Source organism: Centrocercus urophasianus, unplaced genomic scaffold (assembly GCF_019232065.1).
Source record: "Centrocercus urophasianus isolate 14NV4802_14NV808 unplaced genomic scaffold, USGS_Curo_1.0 seq_12, whole genome shotgun sequence".
In the NCBI taxonomy this organism is placed as follows: domain Eukaryota; kingdom Metazoa; phylum Chordata; class Aves; order Galliformes; family Phasianidae; genus Centrocercus; species Centrocercus urophasianus.
In genome coordinates, this window is record NW_024884364.1 from 66,000,647 (window position 1) to 66,015,989 (window position 15,343).

General features: G+C 38.3%; 1 protein-coding gene across 2 annotated transcripts; it reads right to left on the reverse strand.

Moving 5' to 3' along the window:
* Window positions 1-1,002: 1,002 nt before the first annotated feature.
* Window positions 1,003-14,784, reverse strand: LOC122155704 (DNA excision repair protein ERCC-5-like). Of its 2 annotated transcripts, none has more exons than XM_042809779.1 (16): window positions 14,668-14,784; window positions 14,263-14,363; window positions 13,083-13,258; window positions 12,463-12,578; window positions 12,277-12,369; window positions 11,050-11,110; window positions 10,021-10,164; window positions 8,910-9,117; window positions 7,709-8,650; window positions 6,998-7,230; window positions 6,540-6,659; window positions 6,056-6,269; window positions 5,097-5,241; window positions 3,843-4,043; window positions 2,963-3,047; window positions 1,003-1,649 (listed from the first exon to the last, which is right to left on the reverse strand). In XM_042809779.1, the coding sequence occupies exons 2-16, from the start codon at window positions 14,348-14,350 to the stop codon at window positions 1,116-1,118; spliced, it is 3,360 nt and encodes a 1,119-aa protein (XP_042665713.1). In that variant the 5' UTR covers window positions 14,351-14,363; window positions 14,668-14,784; the 3' UTR covers window positions 1,003-1,115. The 2 variants fall into 2 exon arrangements, with proteins under 2 accessions (XP_042665713.1, XP_042665712.1); XM_042809778.1 differs by having other exon boundaries at window positions 14,263-14,367.
* Between the last annotated feature and the right edge of the window lie 559 nt (window positions 14,785-15,343).

Here is a 15,343-nt window from a genome sequence, read left to right on the forward strand (position 1 = left end):
TGTGTGTGATTGGCAGCAATCGCTGTTTTTCCATCTTAACCCACAGGAGCTATAAATAAGTTCTATAATCAGAGAGAGAGGTGAGAGAAGAAGAAAGTCTGGATCTAGCAAATTATTTATCTCATAAAATAACCTGACAAGAGTGCTGCAACCAGTGGATCTGTATGCTGGGTTGTTGAAGCACTAGCAAGAAAGTAGTTTTCCAGGAAGAATCCCCTGCACTTTTAATAAAAACCTCCCCAAGGATGAAACTAAAGCAAGGGTGGGCAGGGAAGTGCTGGGTAGGGGGTGGGGTGCAGGCTGACAGAATCCTGCTGTGAGGAGATATAAGGATAAAGAAAAAAATCTGGCTTGAATTAAGACAGTTTCAGAAGGAGCAACTGATATGCCAAAGGGTTTGGGCAGGAAAGCAAATGGAAATATTTCACACATGCCCACATAAATGCTCTAAGGCGAAATCTAAGGGACTTGTAAGAAAAACTCCACACTACTTCCGAGCATCACTTTTGGAAACAAATGCTGTCTGTGGCTATGCTCAAATAATTCCACGTCTAACATGTAATTTACATTCAGAACATACAATCTATAATTGCTTATCAAATTTACTCTACTGTACTATTTTCCATGACATATTATGAGGGTTAATGTTGTACCATAAATGATTCAATAATCAACATTATACTTTGAGCAGGCATGATGCGGAGAATAAGGGAACCAAGACTAATAGAACTTATTTTCTTTCTCTCAATACCTAGAAATAAATTAAGTCATTAAGGTTTTATGTAAGTGTGAAGCTCAGGGTGCAACAGGTTGCATGTGATTTTAATAGCTATTTTATCTCAGTGAGAATGCAAATGAATAGATACAATTTTGGGCCTAAACTTATAGTTACACGAAGTCCAGCATACAGCTTCTATGAGCAATTGTGATGAAAGTATTTTTTTTTTTCTTGTTTAAAATCCCTATTTAAATTCTGGACACAAAGACAATTCATGACAAATGCATGATTAATAAGGATAATTTATTGTTTTTATACCAAAAAATCATTAGAATACTTACAGAGTTTAAGTAATAAAGCCCATTTACATAGTCTGCTTTTTTATGACTTCTTTCCTTTAAGACCTCCTCTTCTTTCTTCCTCCCTTACTTCGTGATTTTTGTTTTCTGCCCTTAAATACAGGTTTGGCAGTCACCAAAATCATTTTTCCCAGTTCTTCATCTTCACCACTTGAGCTACTGTAGCTCTTTTTGTGGTCTGCTGTCTCTGTTTTAGAGGCAATTTTCCTTCTTTTGTCTAAATCTCCGTTTTCTGATTCTTCTGCTGAGGAGTCACTAGAAGTTTCTGAAAGATGCAAACTCCCAACAAAACCACCTCCAAATAAATGCACTTTCCTGGAATCTGAATGCCTTCTTTTCTTTCCACTTTGAATTTCTGTCACTATGTCTTGATGATCTGTGCAGCCTGAAGCACTTTCCCCTTTCTTTTCCTTGTGCTGACTAAGTTCTTCCTCCAAAGCAGCAGTAGCCTCTGAAACTTCATCATTTTCCTTTCTCTTTAGACAACTCACAGCTCTGCGTAGTCTCTGACTTTTAATAGCTTGTTTTTCATGTTGTTCTAATCTGAAGAACGAATCAATTCGAAGCTGAGTCTATTAAAAAAACAAAACAACAACAACAAAAAAAAAAACAGTGAAACAGCTTTGGATGCTTTTGTGGCAGAAAGTTAGTTGTTACCTAAGTTATAGTACAAAGCATTATAAATTAAAGCAGGATAAAGACTAACGAAATCAGAATGCACACAGATAATAAGATGCATGATGCCAGTAATAACGGCACTTTATTATAAATTATGCAATGAGAACTTCGATAGAAACTAAATAATGGGCAAAATGAGTGAACTTTTTTATTAACATTGCGCGTGTGATTTTACGTAGAAACACAGTTCTATGTCAAAACCTGATACACAGAATCTCTGTAGCGTTCTTAAGTATATCCTTGCAAAAAAGTGCTAAGCTGCAAGCTGTTAAAACAACAGAATGTTTATTAAGGGGATACTGTTAGTGCACTTTGTATCTGCATACACTACTGCAACAAAATGCTGTCATTTGAATGGAATTGTATCACGTGCTGCTACAGATTTGAGAGTAGAACTAGAAGTAGTCAAACACAATGAATCTGTTAACTGCAACTAGGCTTGCTGTACAAACTATGCTAGTCCTCTATATTATCCATAAAATTGGCTAAGAGACAGATGCTTCCACAGGTTGATCTAGTCAGTCTGAAAGTATATGGATTTAACCTGTTTTGTGGTACTTTTCACTCCTTTGACTGACAGAGCCAAGAAGATTGGTGTAGACTACATCTCATTGATAGCAGAAGAATGGTTTTTGCAAACCATTTTACTTCTGACTTTCAGAGTATCACAGCATGCATCACTATTCACTTTTAAGTTGTATGAAAGTTCACAGCACATTTATTGGTGAAGAACAATAATATTATAAAGGGGCTCTTGATAAATGGTTCATTCCGCACTTCTCCTTACAGAGTGAGTGTGATATTCAATGGTCCATTTCACTTAAAATCTTCACTAAAATCTTAGGGGCATTCTTATGAATCATTTTAAGATTCAATATAGTGTCTTTTAAAAGCACTAAATGTACTGGAGGTACTTATAGTTCTATTTATGTCCTGCAACCTGGATTTGAGGTAGGTACATGATAAAGCTTTATATCAACTATGAAAATTGCAACCACTGAAATTAAGTAGAATGCCTCACAATAAACCCGATCATAAGGAAATAAAATCTAGAGAATCATTTAAAGATTTTAAAATATAAATATACATTAAGATAAAAAATGTCCAAATCCCAGTTTCTGAGAAACATACAGCCTTGCTGTTCATTTCAAAATGATTCTTACATTTTTCCAGCTAGCCTTAAGGTATACATTGCTCTGTACCATACCTGTTGCAAGTTCAGCTGTTTTATCACAGGCAAAAGGATGTCATCTGTCTTTGCCCTAGTCCAGCCAAAGTGATCTTTACAGAATATGCAGAAAGCTAAGGAACATTACAAAATGGATATTGCTACTATTTTGTAAACACAAAAATAGAAATTCTGCAAATAACCAATGCCTAGAGGAAAGTTTCTTCAGAGATTTTACTACTACAAAAACAGAAAATATCTTAAGTTATTAAAGCCAAGTTATGTGGATGATTCTAATGTTACGCTATGTATTTCCATCATGACATTACATCTCTGTTAGGTACAGAACTCTAACATCAGCATTTCCAAAAGCATGTCTTCATAAAGAAAAAGTGCATTTTGGATATGCAGCATTGTCATAAAACACAACATCTATAAATAAACCTTATTTTTACACTTACAAACACTGGAATTTTGGTTTACTGTTTAAAACACTATTAACTCTGTATGCGTTGCCATCACTTTTCAACAATTCACTGCAGCTCAAGCTACAACTGTTGCAAGAAATGGCATTATTGCAAAGAATGTGGTGAATAAACAGGTTTTGAAATCTACTTGTGACAGTATAGTTATAGAATTATAATGTCACAAGTTAGTCAGTTCAGCAGTAAGACCCTGCATTCAGAGTGAAGCAGAAGGGCAGCACAGCCTCAAATGCCATGTACATATATCTACATTTTTTTTCAATTCCAGAGTTAGTATCAGTGTAGGAAAGTACATTTGGATGGGGGTAGGGAGGTCCGTCACACCAGTGAGATGCTAAGAATTTGACACTCTGTTACTGAGGCACTAGCTAGCCATACGAACTTTAAGCTGAGTACTTTTAGCTAGCAATTCCTGTCTTATAGTAAAAGGATATTCTCTAATCTGCTCTACATCAGGCTTTCCCCATGTGAATGAGCCCCTTGTCTCATCCACCACAGGCTTCAGGTATGCTTCTGCCACTGCTGGATTTGGGAAACCTGAAGAAAGCTGCAGCTCCCGCAATTTCTTCTTGACTTTGGTATCACGTGGATTAGGTCTGATTTTCTTGTTCTTCTGAGCCTCGTTCCACCACTCACTGAAAAACAGAGAAAAGTATTCACTTGTTCCCATAAAATGTAACTTGAATTGCCAACAGCCACTTTGCTATCTCAAATGGCTTTAATCAGACTCCCTAAGACTCCCTACTTCAGCTACTGCAAGATATGAGATAGGAGATTTTCAAATGATAATGGCCAAAAGGGCATAAGAATCTGAAAGTAAAAAGGACAAAACATACAGTAAACACAGCCATTGTCAGCCAAGGTAGCAAACATTACCTGGATTCCACTTTAGAAGCCAAAGGGAAGGACACCCCACATGTAACAATCATTCTTTGGAGGTTTTTTTGGTATAAAAACCAGAGATCAAAAAAAAAAGAACATACAAACTTCTAACCACTCTGAGCAACCTGGTTTAGTGGCATCACAGATTCATAGAATGGCCTGGGTTGAAAAGGACCTCAAAGATCATTTAGTTTCAACCCCCCTGCTATGTGCAAGGCCACCAACGACTAGACCAGACTGCCCAGAGCCACATCCAGCTTGGCCCTGAATGTCTCCAGGGATGGAAGGTGCTTCTGCGTACAGTGGGGGAGTTGGATCTGGATTATCTTTAAGGTCCCTTCCAACAAAAAGATTCTACGAGTCTGTGATTCTCACAACGGCCAATACAATTGGCTTGGCACACTTCAAACTTTGTTCTTCCCCACAGCCTACCTGTCTGTCTCTTTCCAGGTCATCAAGTCTCTTTTCTCTATGGGCAAGCTACAGCACCTTCTCACATGCTCAGGGAGAAACAACCTTGACTCCACTAGGGATCCAGCTCTGCAATGAACTTGGAGGCAGTTGCACAGTTTTAAAGCTGTTCTATTGTCTTCACTAGTCTTGCTGTAATTGCTGCATCAACACATCGTTTTGATTACCTGCCATTTCAAGTACCGATACAACGGATTACATATTTTATAGTTCAATTAGCCTCCTTGATGATGGTCACACATTTTGTTGTATACTTAAGAGCAGAAAGTATATTGACCAACATTGACATTACAGAAAAATATGAAAGAAAAACAATAAAATCCAGCAAAGCATACGCGAATTTTAGAAGAGGTTCCAATCCATGTCCAGGAAATTCATTTAAGATCTCCATCGCAGTTACAAAGCCAACATTCGGGATTCCCTCAGTGTAGTCACTTCCAAGCAAGTATGCCAAATTAATTAACTTGTTTCGATCTAACCCTGTGAAAGAAAGAGTGTAAACCAAATACAGCCACCGCATTCCTCATATGTTCCCTTACAAATTAAAAATACTGTATTTTCTGAAAGACAAACAACGAAAGAAATATACATGCATTAACATCCAGATTTGCTGAATTATATTCTAGAGCAGTGTTAATAAACTACTGCTACCTCAAGCACCATAGCTGCATTTGCTAATTAAGCACAGTTTGCTATTTTGCTCTTCTCAAGTAAACTACAGTGGCATATCTAAGATAAGTAACAATAAGTAAAATAATAGCCTTCTCTTTGTTGAGAAAAGAAAACAGAGATACATTTTCCACTGCACGCTGAATTTCCCATACTGAAGGTATTAAAATATGATTTCAAAGATCATAGAGTAATCTTTCAAAGATCAGAGTGAGTTTAAAAAGAGTTATAGATTGTTTTTTTTATTATTATTATTGTCTTGTTTATGCAGAACTAGTTCATATTTTCTTCAATATACTACATAACATTAAAGCTCAACAGTTCATCATAATTAGCAAGAATCTGATTAGGAAGTTCAAGAACAAAAAGCTGTCGATATTAACTGAAAAACTTTCTTACATAGTACGTAGGATTCCTTTTTAATTGTTATGTGTCAACATATCCAAAATAAATTTCCATCTGGCAATAAAAACAGCAATCCAACTGAATGTCTTTAGAGACTTTCCAAAGAACGCTGCATTTTATGCATGTGTTATCTGTTTCTGTAGGAAATCCAACTTCAGAAAGATACATGGCAAAAAAAAGTGTCTTATCAAAGATTGTATCTACAGTCACTGGCCCTTACCCAGCTGGTTTTGAAAATCAACATACTGGTAATATTCCACATATTTGTTTTGACTGAAGAAATTTTTATAAACATGCCGTGCACCAAATAACCAAACATCACTATCATCAGTGATTGTTCCAGAGGTCTGATCAGTGAGGTCCAATACAGCACACTGTGCCTCTGCTTCCATAGGAGCTTCAATGTACGGAATGCCGAATAGGCGGAGAAGCTCCTGTAGGATGAAGACAAAACAGTTAATACTTCATCTGAAAAATGGATTGTAATATACGTGACTCAAAAAAAGCCAATTTTACAGTTAGGAGGTATTTAATATTTCAGAGCAAATCTTAATTTCCACTAAAAAGTACTAGGCACAGAGACTGAGAATCTCCTATTTTAATTATACAAAAAAATTAAGTAGGAAGAAAAGGAAAACATTCGACTGCAGGGGTGGGAGGGCATGTCTTATGTTGTATCAAACTGAAATGATTCAGTGAATTACCTGGCTTTCCAAGAACATTTGCCCCGTTACAGAAGAAGCAACACGCTCCTGCTGTTGTTTTTGAGACTGAAGCATTTCCTGTTCAGCAGAAAGGTCATTTTCTAATTCTTCTAGATCTTCCTGAAAAATAAAACAAGTTTTTGGTAATTTCAACCATTTTATACTTTATCTAATAATACCTGTGTCCACAACTAGTAGTATAAGCTCCATTAATTCATGTCGGGAAACTGTCATAGCTTCTCTTATGCGGTAAATTATAAGATCATACCTAAGTCTCCTCATCAGGAGGACACTTCTCCTGATTTCAGGTATTGTTTAATTGTCATCTTTAAAAAAATGCCCCTACAGAATTTAAATAAATATACTACAGTTACGAAAAAGTTCCATGATGATTTTCCTTGAAAAATATTTTGCTACATAGCACTTAACTATCAGCTTAAGACAAGTATCAAAGTTACCAAACTGATGTCTTGCCACTCATCTCCTGCATCTCTAATATTATCTTCTTTTTCAGCATTCTGACTGCTTGCCAGTTGCATTTCATCAGAATCATTCAGCAAGTTCTGTGTGACTATATCATGTCCATCTTCCTCCCTTTCTGAAAGTGCTGTTTTATCACCCAGTCTCTCATCATATTCAGTAGAAAATTCATCCTCGTTACTGATCACATTGTCCACTTCAATGAAGCTTCCTACAAGGGGAGAACAAAGAGCTCAGCTTTTTGCTGTTTGTTTAAAAAAAGATGTGTTTCAACTTATGTTTTAGTGGGGCAGTGGGTTGGTTTGTTTTTTGTTTTGTTTTGAGGTTGGGTTTGCTGGCTTGGTTGTTCTTTTGCCTTTGCTATATGAAAGAAACAGATAAAAGAACTGTGAAACAAACAAAGTAGTTAACCATCCATATCTAAGTTAATCGAGTTCAAGGTATAGAAAAACAATCTTTCCTGCTTTTCCATATTGTGTACCCAGGGACGGCACTATAGGGAAAATATAGCTCAGATTTTCTTCCCAATTCCAGTGCATGTAGGAATAGATCTGTTTAAAAGCATTTCTTACAAGGAAAGAAAGGTTAAATTCAATTGATTTTAAATACAGTAAAGGTTAAATTCAATTGATTTTAAATACAGTAAGGCTTTATCTTTTTATCTTTTTGATCAATTAAAATGCACATACCATCAGAATCACTGTCTTCAGACTGTAATGTCCCTTGTCTTCCCTCCTTAGGACCTTGTGTTGGTGGAAGAATTTCAGTTTCCTTTTGTACCTCAGATATACTCTCTTCTGTTTGTGAATGAACTTCCTCTGTAATTTCACAAATTTTCAAGTTTTCCTCAGTTTTAGAAAATCCTGCTGTTTCACTGTGAACCAAAGGCCCTATACTAGCTTGTGAAGAGGAACAGCTTGGCTTCTGAATGCACAAGTTCACATCCTTGTCTTCCAAATAAGTTGAGTCTATTTTTGAACCATTTAATTCTGTGTCTACAACTTCTTTCCCTTTTTCAGCATCATCAACACAAGAGTAATTTTTATCTGTGGACATACTGGTGCCCTTGGGTGTAATACAATTTTTTCCCAACTCCTGAATCTTTTGTCCAAATTCAATATCCTGCACAATTGCTTGGTTTGATGAATGAATTGTAGATATAAGTATTTCTTTATCCTCTTTAACTTCAGGAATCTGATCTTCCTCATCTGAGCTACTAAGAAGAAAATCCTTCGCTTTTGACCTTTCTGTTTGCACTCTATCAGCTCTAACAGTAACAACTTCCTCCTTTTCATCATCATCATTCAGAGCTTGCTGAATTGCCCGCAGTGTTCTTGGAGACACACTGCCTTCTTCCATTACAGACCGAGTCAGGTTTAGTCGTTCTTTATCTTCATTTCCCAGTTCTTCTTCTGAGCTGCTTTCCACCATTGCTGCCTGGATAGCAAGCAATGTTTGGGGAGAGGGTGGTGCTGTGACTACACTGTTATCTTTGTCTGTCTGCAACTTGTCAGATGCAATTAACTCTGCATTAGCTGGAGATTCATTTATTTTATTCAATTCAGACTTTCCTGATGAGGGTCCTGCAGTAGCTTCCAAGTCTTTACTAGCATCTTCTTTTGCTTGAAAACCTGAAAAAAATAGTTTTTTTTTAAGATAAAATGCTGTTTTATACTAGAATTCCACACTACATAAGAAAAAAAAAAACCCATCATTTGAAGATTAATAAGCCAGTTTTCTACATTTGCCAATCATAGTCAATTATGTCTAACAGTACAGTAAATTTCACTACATACACCTGTAAACAATATTCAGGTCTTTTCTTAAAATTAAAAGCTGCAGACTGCACACAGTGAATAAAAGGTTTTATAAAGTGAAGACCTGACATACCTTTTATTAAGATATAGTGAGAAGAGTCTTCAGAGATTATCCTCCTAGATTCCATTTCTTTCACAAAACCACCTTCATTGTCATATTGTGTTTGGATTTGACCCGAGTGCTGCTGATTCAACTCTTTTTGTACATTTTCTATGCAGCGACTGAGGTGACTCTTCTTAAGCAAACCCCTAAGCTGGTACTGGGAAAAGTCACTGGAGTCCTTAATAAAAAAAAAAGAATCCAAGTCAATTTTTCAAAAAATGACACTAACTGCACCTTTAAAGCAAGCACAATTACCATGCTCTGGAAAGCCTTTTAATAGAAGTATTTTCTTATTTCCTTTAAGTAGGCAACATTTGGCATTTACTGACTGCTGCACTCACAAGTGACAGTGCTATTACTGCTGCAATACACAACAGAATTCTAAAAGATACCATTAAGGAGTTCTGAGTGCTGGTTAAACATAATGAGATCTAAATGATGTGATCAACAAAAGCGAGCTGGCTAACAGAACTAGTCCCCATCTTAACAACAATGCAATTATAATAGAATCCACATGTGGGTAGTTTTTAAGATGCTGTCCACCACAAAATGGTGCTTAGCTTGCACTGAGGCACAAGCTATCATTTCATCTGATACTGTAATTTAAAAATATTTGTGCTCCAGAAAGCCATTCTACAAGTAGCACTGTAGGATTCCCCACTCATCTCAGAATGGCTTTGGTATCACATCTAAGTTACAAACATGCAGGTCTTTTTGCAGTTGTGAGCTCCCCTAACAATCTGGGGGTTTGTAATCCAAGCTGCACTCGTTCTGCCTGACTTATCTGCATTAGCAGCAGGTTCCTTGTAACTGAAACATCGGGCATAATGCTGCTGAGGGATGACACACAGCATGCTTTTTTCATTCTTGCCAAACCAAATTAGCAATTTTAGTAGAAACCAAGAGATAGGACACTGAATGCACACATGGGAAGGATCTGTTAGGAGTCATTACTTGCTTGCTTTTCCTTCCCCCTTATCATAACATTTCTCATTAAATAGAGTATGTGAGTAAAGCTCTCCAGATGTGATTCATCTGTAATAGAACCACCACAATGGCTTGACACTATTTTAAATATTACCTCTGGCATTGCTTCAAATAATGTTCTGTTTCGTTTAGTAAGTTCCTTCATATCAGACAAGATCTCATGCTTTACTTCTGGAGGCAGCTTGTTAAAATCTTCTGAATCTATATCGATAGCATGCGGGTTTTCAAATAATTGATCCTATTTAAAAAAAAAAAAAAAAAAACAGGAAAAATATACACATTAATTTTGTATGACAGCCTAAAAACAGTGAAATATTTTCATCATCCTTTCAAATTAAAAAAAAAATAAAAAACACCTATAAAATTTTTGTTACCATTTCCTATACTGTTTGATGCACTTCATATAAACTACAACTTTAAAACTTGGTTTCATTCTTTCCATAAAAATATATTCAGCATGAATCACAGAAGACAGTTTTAGAGCCTCAGCAAGCCTGGTTTTATCCTTCCAAAGAGGTTTGGTTATTTTGGCTTTTTTTTTTGCAAACTACTTCCAACACTGACAGTGTTTCCAAGAGAGTTTATTTAATGTTGGTTTTGTTTGTTTGTTTGTTTTTGAAAGAAAAAATAATTTTACAATTCATTACACATTCTGCTTCGCTGACGTGTTTCTTTTCTCCTCTTCCTCTAAGATCAGCGCATCAGAAAGGAATACAGAGTTTGTCTGTGAAAACTCAAGGACCAATGCATTTCAGTGTCACTCTGTACTCAGGTAAGCATGTAAATTCTGTTCAATATGCTGCTTATCTGCACATACACGTGAAAAAATGCACACATTTCATTTTTTTGATATTACAGAAGGCACACTCTTATTCCAGAGAAAGTAGTTTAAAATGAAGACATAAAAATTCCTATTCTGCTGTGTTCAAGTGAAGAAAATTCCCTTTATGTTTTTAGATTTGTAGGAAATCATGGCATTCTTAAAATCACCTTGCTTACTTGGTCAGTAATGCTATAGTAACACCTATACCATCAAACTCAAACTTTTTTTTTTTATTTAAAGAAGTATAGCATTTAAATGACAGGATAATTCACAATAACAAGGGAATTAGGATGTATTTACCTGTAGTAGTTTTTTCTGGGTCATTCTTACTTCCCATTCTTTTTCTTCTTCCTCCTCTGAGCTAAAAATCGCAGCAAGAAAAAAGACATTTCCTCAGGTAAATGAAATGTGTATTTTAAGCAAAAGGATATCAGCCTTCCCTCCCTGACACTTGGAAAAAAAAAAAAAAAAAAAAAAAAAAAAAAAAAAAAAACAACAAAAAGAAACCCACACACAACAGCAAAGTACACAAACACAAATAAAATAGCTTAGACTGAAGAGGACTTCAGAGAACATCTAGTTACAATCCCACAGCTGTGGGCAGCGTTGCCACCCACTAGATCAGGCTGCCCAGTATCCTATCCAAACTGGTCTCGAACACCTCCTCAGATAAGACAACCTGCCCAGGCATCCTGTTCCTGTACATCACCATCCTCTGAATAAACAATTTCTTCAAAACATCTAACCTAGATCCCCTTTGGATTTAAAGCCATTCCTCTTATCCTGTTACTATCAAATCATTTAAAAAGTCAGCCCCCTCCTGCTTGTAAATTCTCTTCAAGTACTGGAAGGCCACAATTATGTCTCTCCAGAGCCTTCTCCAAGCTAAAGAAGCCCAGCTTCTTCAAACCTTCTTCACAGGATAGGTGCTCCTGCCTTCTGATCATCTTTGTGGCCCTCCTCCAGATCCACTCCAACAGCTCCACATCCCTCCTGTACTGGGGACTCCAGGCCTGGACACAGTACTCCAGATGGGGCTTCACACAGGCAAAGCAGTGGTGGTCAATCATCTCCCTTGCCCTTACTTAAGATGTCACATATTTGACAAATACGTCTACTTCTGCTTGGTGCATCTACACCACTGAATGAGGGGACAATAACCAGCATCCAGCTGTCACACACCAGCTACCCACTTGAACAGTCAGGTTCATTTACTCTCATAGATGTAGACATAGTAAGCGAGGGAGCACTTTCTGCCCTCAACAAGAATTCAGGGTAGAAATCTAATCTACAGACTGAAAGCTTGTTCTATTAGTTACCCTAAAATAAATAACTAGAAGGCCTCTGGATCCAAGCTACAATCCAATCTGTCCAAAAAGAAATTGAAATGAAACACAAACTGAAAATATGCTACATATTAAGGAATCATATGGATCAAAAATCTTCCAACAACTTCAAAAACAGTATCTTATATTCTTATCTGATTTTACTATAATCATTTAAGCTATTTTTCTTAACTCTACCTACCTGTTTTTCTCTTCATCCTCTAAAGAGGGCAATACATAAATATCATCAATTTCTTCTCTTCGAACTTGTGAAATACTGGGATAAACTTCATTGCTTAGGGAAAAAAAAAGAGGACAACAATGATTTTTAGCTACATAAAACTTAGCTGCCACATATAAACAAAGGCAAAATAATTTTTATTCCTGCCTTTTGCCTGAAAGAGCAGCTTTGATAGCTTGTCTCTTCAGAAATGTTTTCAAGAGTTTCTCTGCAGTTTTCCTGGAATCACTGACGGCCAATTCTTTTCTGTGCCTTCGCTTTGCCTGTGAACAAAAAACACCAGTTAATTTTGCTGGATGCTGAAGATATGCATTGAGCAAACAACACTTAGAATTCTGCATGCTGAGCCTATGAGCAACTCCTAACTCACTCTACATAGACATAGCCTTCAAATCCTCTAAGTCTGGGTCAGTGGCCTCTGTGGGACTGCAGTGTTTTTCAGGTTCTGGGTACAAATGCTTGCAAGAGTCATGTTCAGATCCATTCTGAAGTAGAAGTCAGTCTTTTGCCATCATCCACCTCTCTACAATCTGGTAGGTGTGAAAATCAAACCTGAAAATATATCAATCAAAAGGGAGAAGCTGCATGCTCCAAAAGCTGACAAAGACTGGGATTATGAAGAACATCTGGACAACAGCCTGCTTCAAGCCCTCCCACCCTCATGGCTGAGAAGTATAAACAGAATCCAAGGAATTTTAAAATGTCTACTCAGTATCAACAGACATGCACCATATTTTATATTGCAGTGACTCAGAAAAGGTACATACCAAGGTCTGTCTCTTCAGAAGTGGTGCTTCCCCATCAAAAACAAAGACAGGCCGAATTCGAAAGAACAGCAACTTGCAGAGTCGATTAAAAAGAGTGAGGAGATGAGCATTTTGTATAGTATTACCATGACGATCTCTGACTCCCTTTATTGCCTGGTTCAACCAAATACTGATATCTTAAAGAATGGTTAAGAGGAGATAATATGATGTAGACACAAGATTGCATGTTAACAGTTTCTATAAAGTGCAAATTTGACCTAGTGGCTTGCTGTTCCATGCTTGGCCTACTGAACCCACTGTTATCCATATATTTGTGAACTTCAGAGAATAAATCCTGCTTGTCTTGCCCTGGACAAAAAGCAAAATTGAAACTGCTGTGCAGCAAGCATTATTTCCTCAGTAATGTTTATAAATAAAAGAAGGATAACTTATTTCCACATCTTTCTAACATTTTTCCAGTATTTAACCAAGTTATATGATAGGAAAGCTCATACAGAAGTTACAAACAATTAGCAAACAGTAATTTGAGTTCGAAGGAACCTTTAAAGGTCACCTAGTCCAACTCCTTGCAAGGAACAGGGACACTTACAGTAGATCAGGCTGCTCAGAGCCCTTTCCAGATTGATCTTGAATGTCTCCAGGGATGAGGCATCCACCACCTCTCTGGGCAACCTATTCCACTGCTTCACTCACTACCCTTATCATAAAAACTTTTTTCTTTATTTCCAATCTAAATCCCACTGAAAATGGTTTTAGTTTGACCATTTCCCCTTGTCCTGTCACAGGAGACACTGCTAAAGTCTATCTCTTTCCTTCTTATAGCCTCCCTAAAGAGCTGCTTTCAGGTCTCCCTGGAGCCTTCTTTTCACAAACATGAACAGCTCCAGCTCTCTCAGCCTGTCCTTGTAGGAGAGGCGTCCCACCCCTTGGTTCATTTTCATGGTGCTCCCCTGGATGTACTCAAGCAGGTCCACATCTCTCCTGTGCTGAGGACTCCACATTTGGACAGAGTACTCCCGGTGAGGTCTCAACAGTACATAGTAGAAGGGCAAAATATCAAAGTATTGTCACAATTTAAAATAATTTAAAACAAAACAAACTTGTTTGCATAGAATTAAGTGAAGTGGTTTGAATAAATTCTCTTACAAATTCGGCTCCTCAGCCTTACTTTAAAGGATACCAACAGCAAGAATTTTTCCTTCCAGTATTTGTGGGTTTATAGGTCTTCCAGTGCACTCCAGCAGTTTCCAAAGCCCTTGAACTCCCATTGTCCTTTCTTAGCTATCTTGAGAGAGAAGAGTCCATGAGGCACAAAGTATAAAACCCAAGAACCGTATGAACCGCTGGAGTTTTACCACCGAAAACTCAAGAACATTGTTACCACAAATAACCCAAAGCCGCTAACGCCGTCCCGTCGCTTCGGATGGCTCCCTCAGGGTTTAACACCAGAGAACCCCCAGATGTCGGTCAAGCGCGACACGGGTCTGCGCTCCCCGCGGCCGCCCAGTACCGCCCAACCGGTCTGACCCCAGCGAGAGACCGAGCGGCCCTACGGACGATCTTCAGGGCGCGCAGCACCGCTCACCTGGCGGCGCAGGAAGAGTCTGGGGGCGGAGTCCGACGCGAGAGGGAAACACGATCCAAGCGGAGAAACCCCCCACGGTCCCCCGGCCTCCCTCTGCGGAGTGCGCATGCGTGCTCACCGCCCTGCCGCGCTGCCCGCCGGGAAGGGCAGCTGGGGGGGTGGAGCCGGCGCTGCGATGGGCGGGGCGGCACCGCCCTATACGGCTCTTGCTAGGGGAGGGAGCTCAACCTTTTAAAGCGTTAAATTCCTCATCCAAATTCAGCTTGCAGAAGTTTTCACCTGGAAAGCGCCCACGTTTTCAAGAGCTTTGTTCAACCATCAGCTTGAAAGCTGTAGGATGCTAAGTAGCAGAAGGGTATGCAGCCTTCTGAGCATGCAAAGCAGTCCTGACCCCAGGGTTAGTCAGCTAAACAGGCTGGAAAGAAGGAATAAACTCTTAGGAAGAGTGGTGAGGTACAGGCACACACTGCCATGGGAGGTGGTGGAGTCACCCTCCCTGGAGGCGCTCAAGAACTGTGTGTCTCCTACCAGCATGCAGGCTGGTGGTTGGATTTCATGATCTTGCAAGTCCTTTCCAACCTTAATGATTCTGTATGCTAATCCAGTCCTTCATTTACCTATTTTCCTGAAAGTCTTCCATCAACGTATCTTACCAAGATAAAAGAAACAAGACAAA

Coding starts and splice junctions, on each gene's coding strand:
- LOC122155704 (XM_042809779.1), bottom strand. CDS start 14,350: ATGGGAGTTCAAGGGCTTTGGAAACTGCTGGAGTGCACTGGAAGACCT. Junction 12,370..12,462: donor GCTGCTCTTTCAGGCAAAAG/GCAGGAATAAAA, acceptor TTTTTCCCTAAG/CAATGAAGTTTATCCCAGTA. Junction 6,660..6,997: donor AGTGGCAAGACATCAGTTTG/GTAACTTTGATA, acceptor TTTATTTTTCAG/GAAGATCTAGAAGAATTAGA.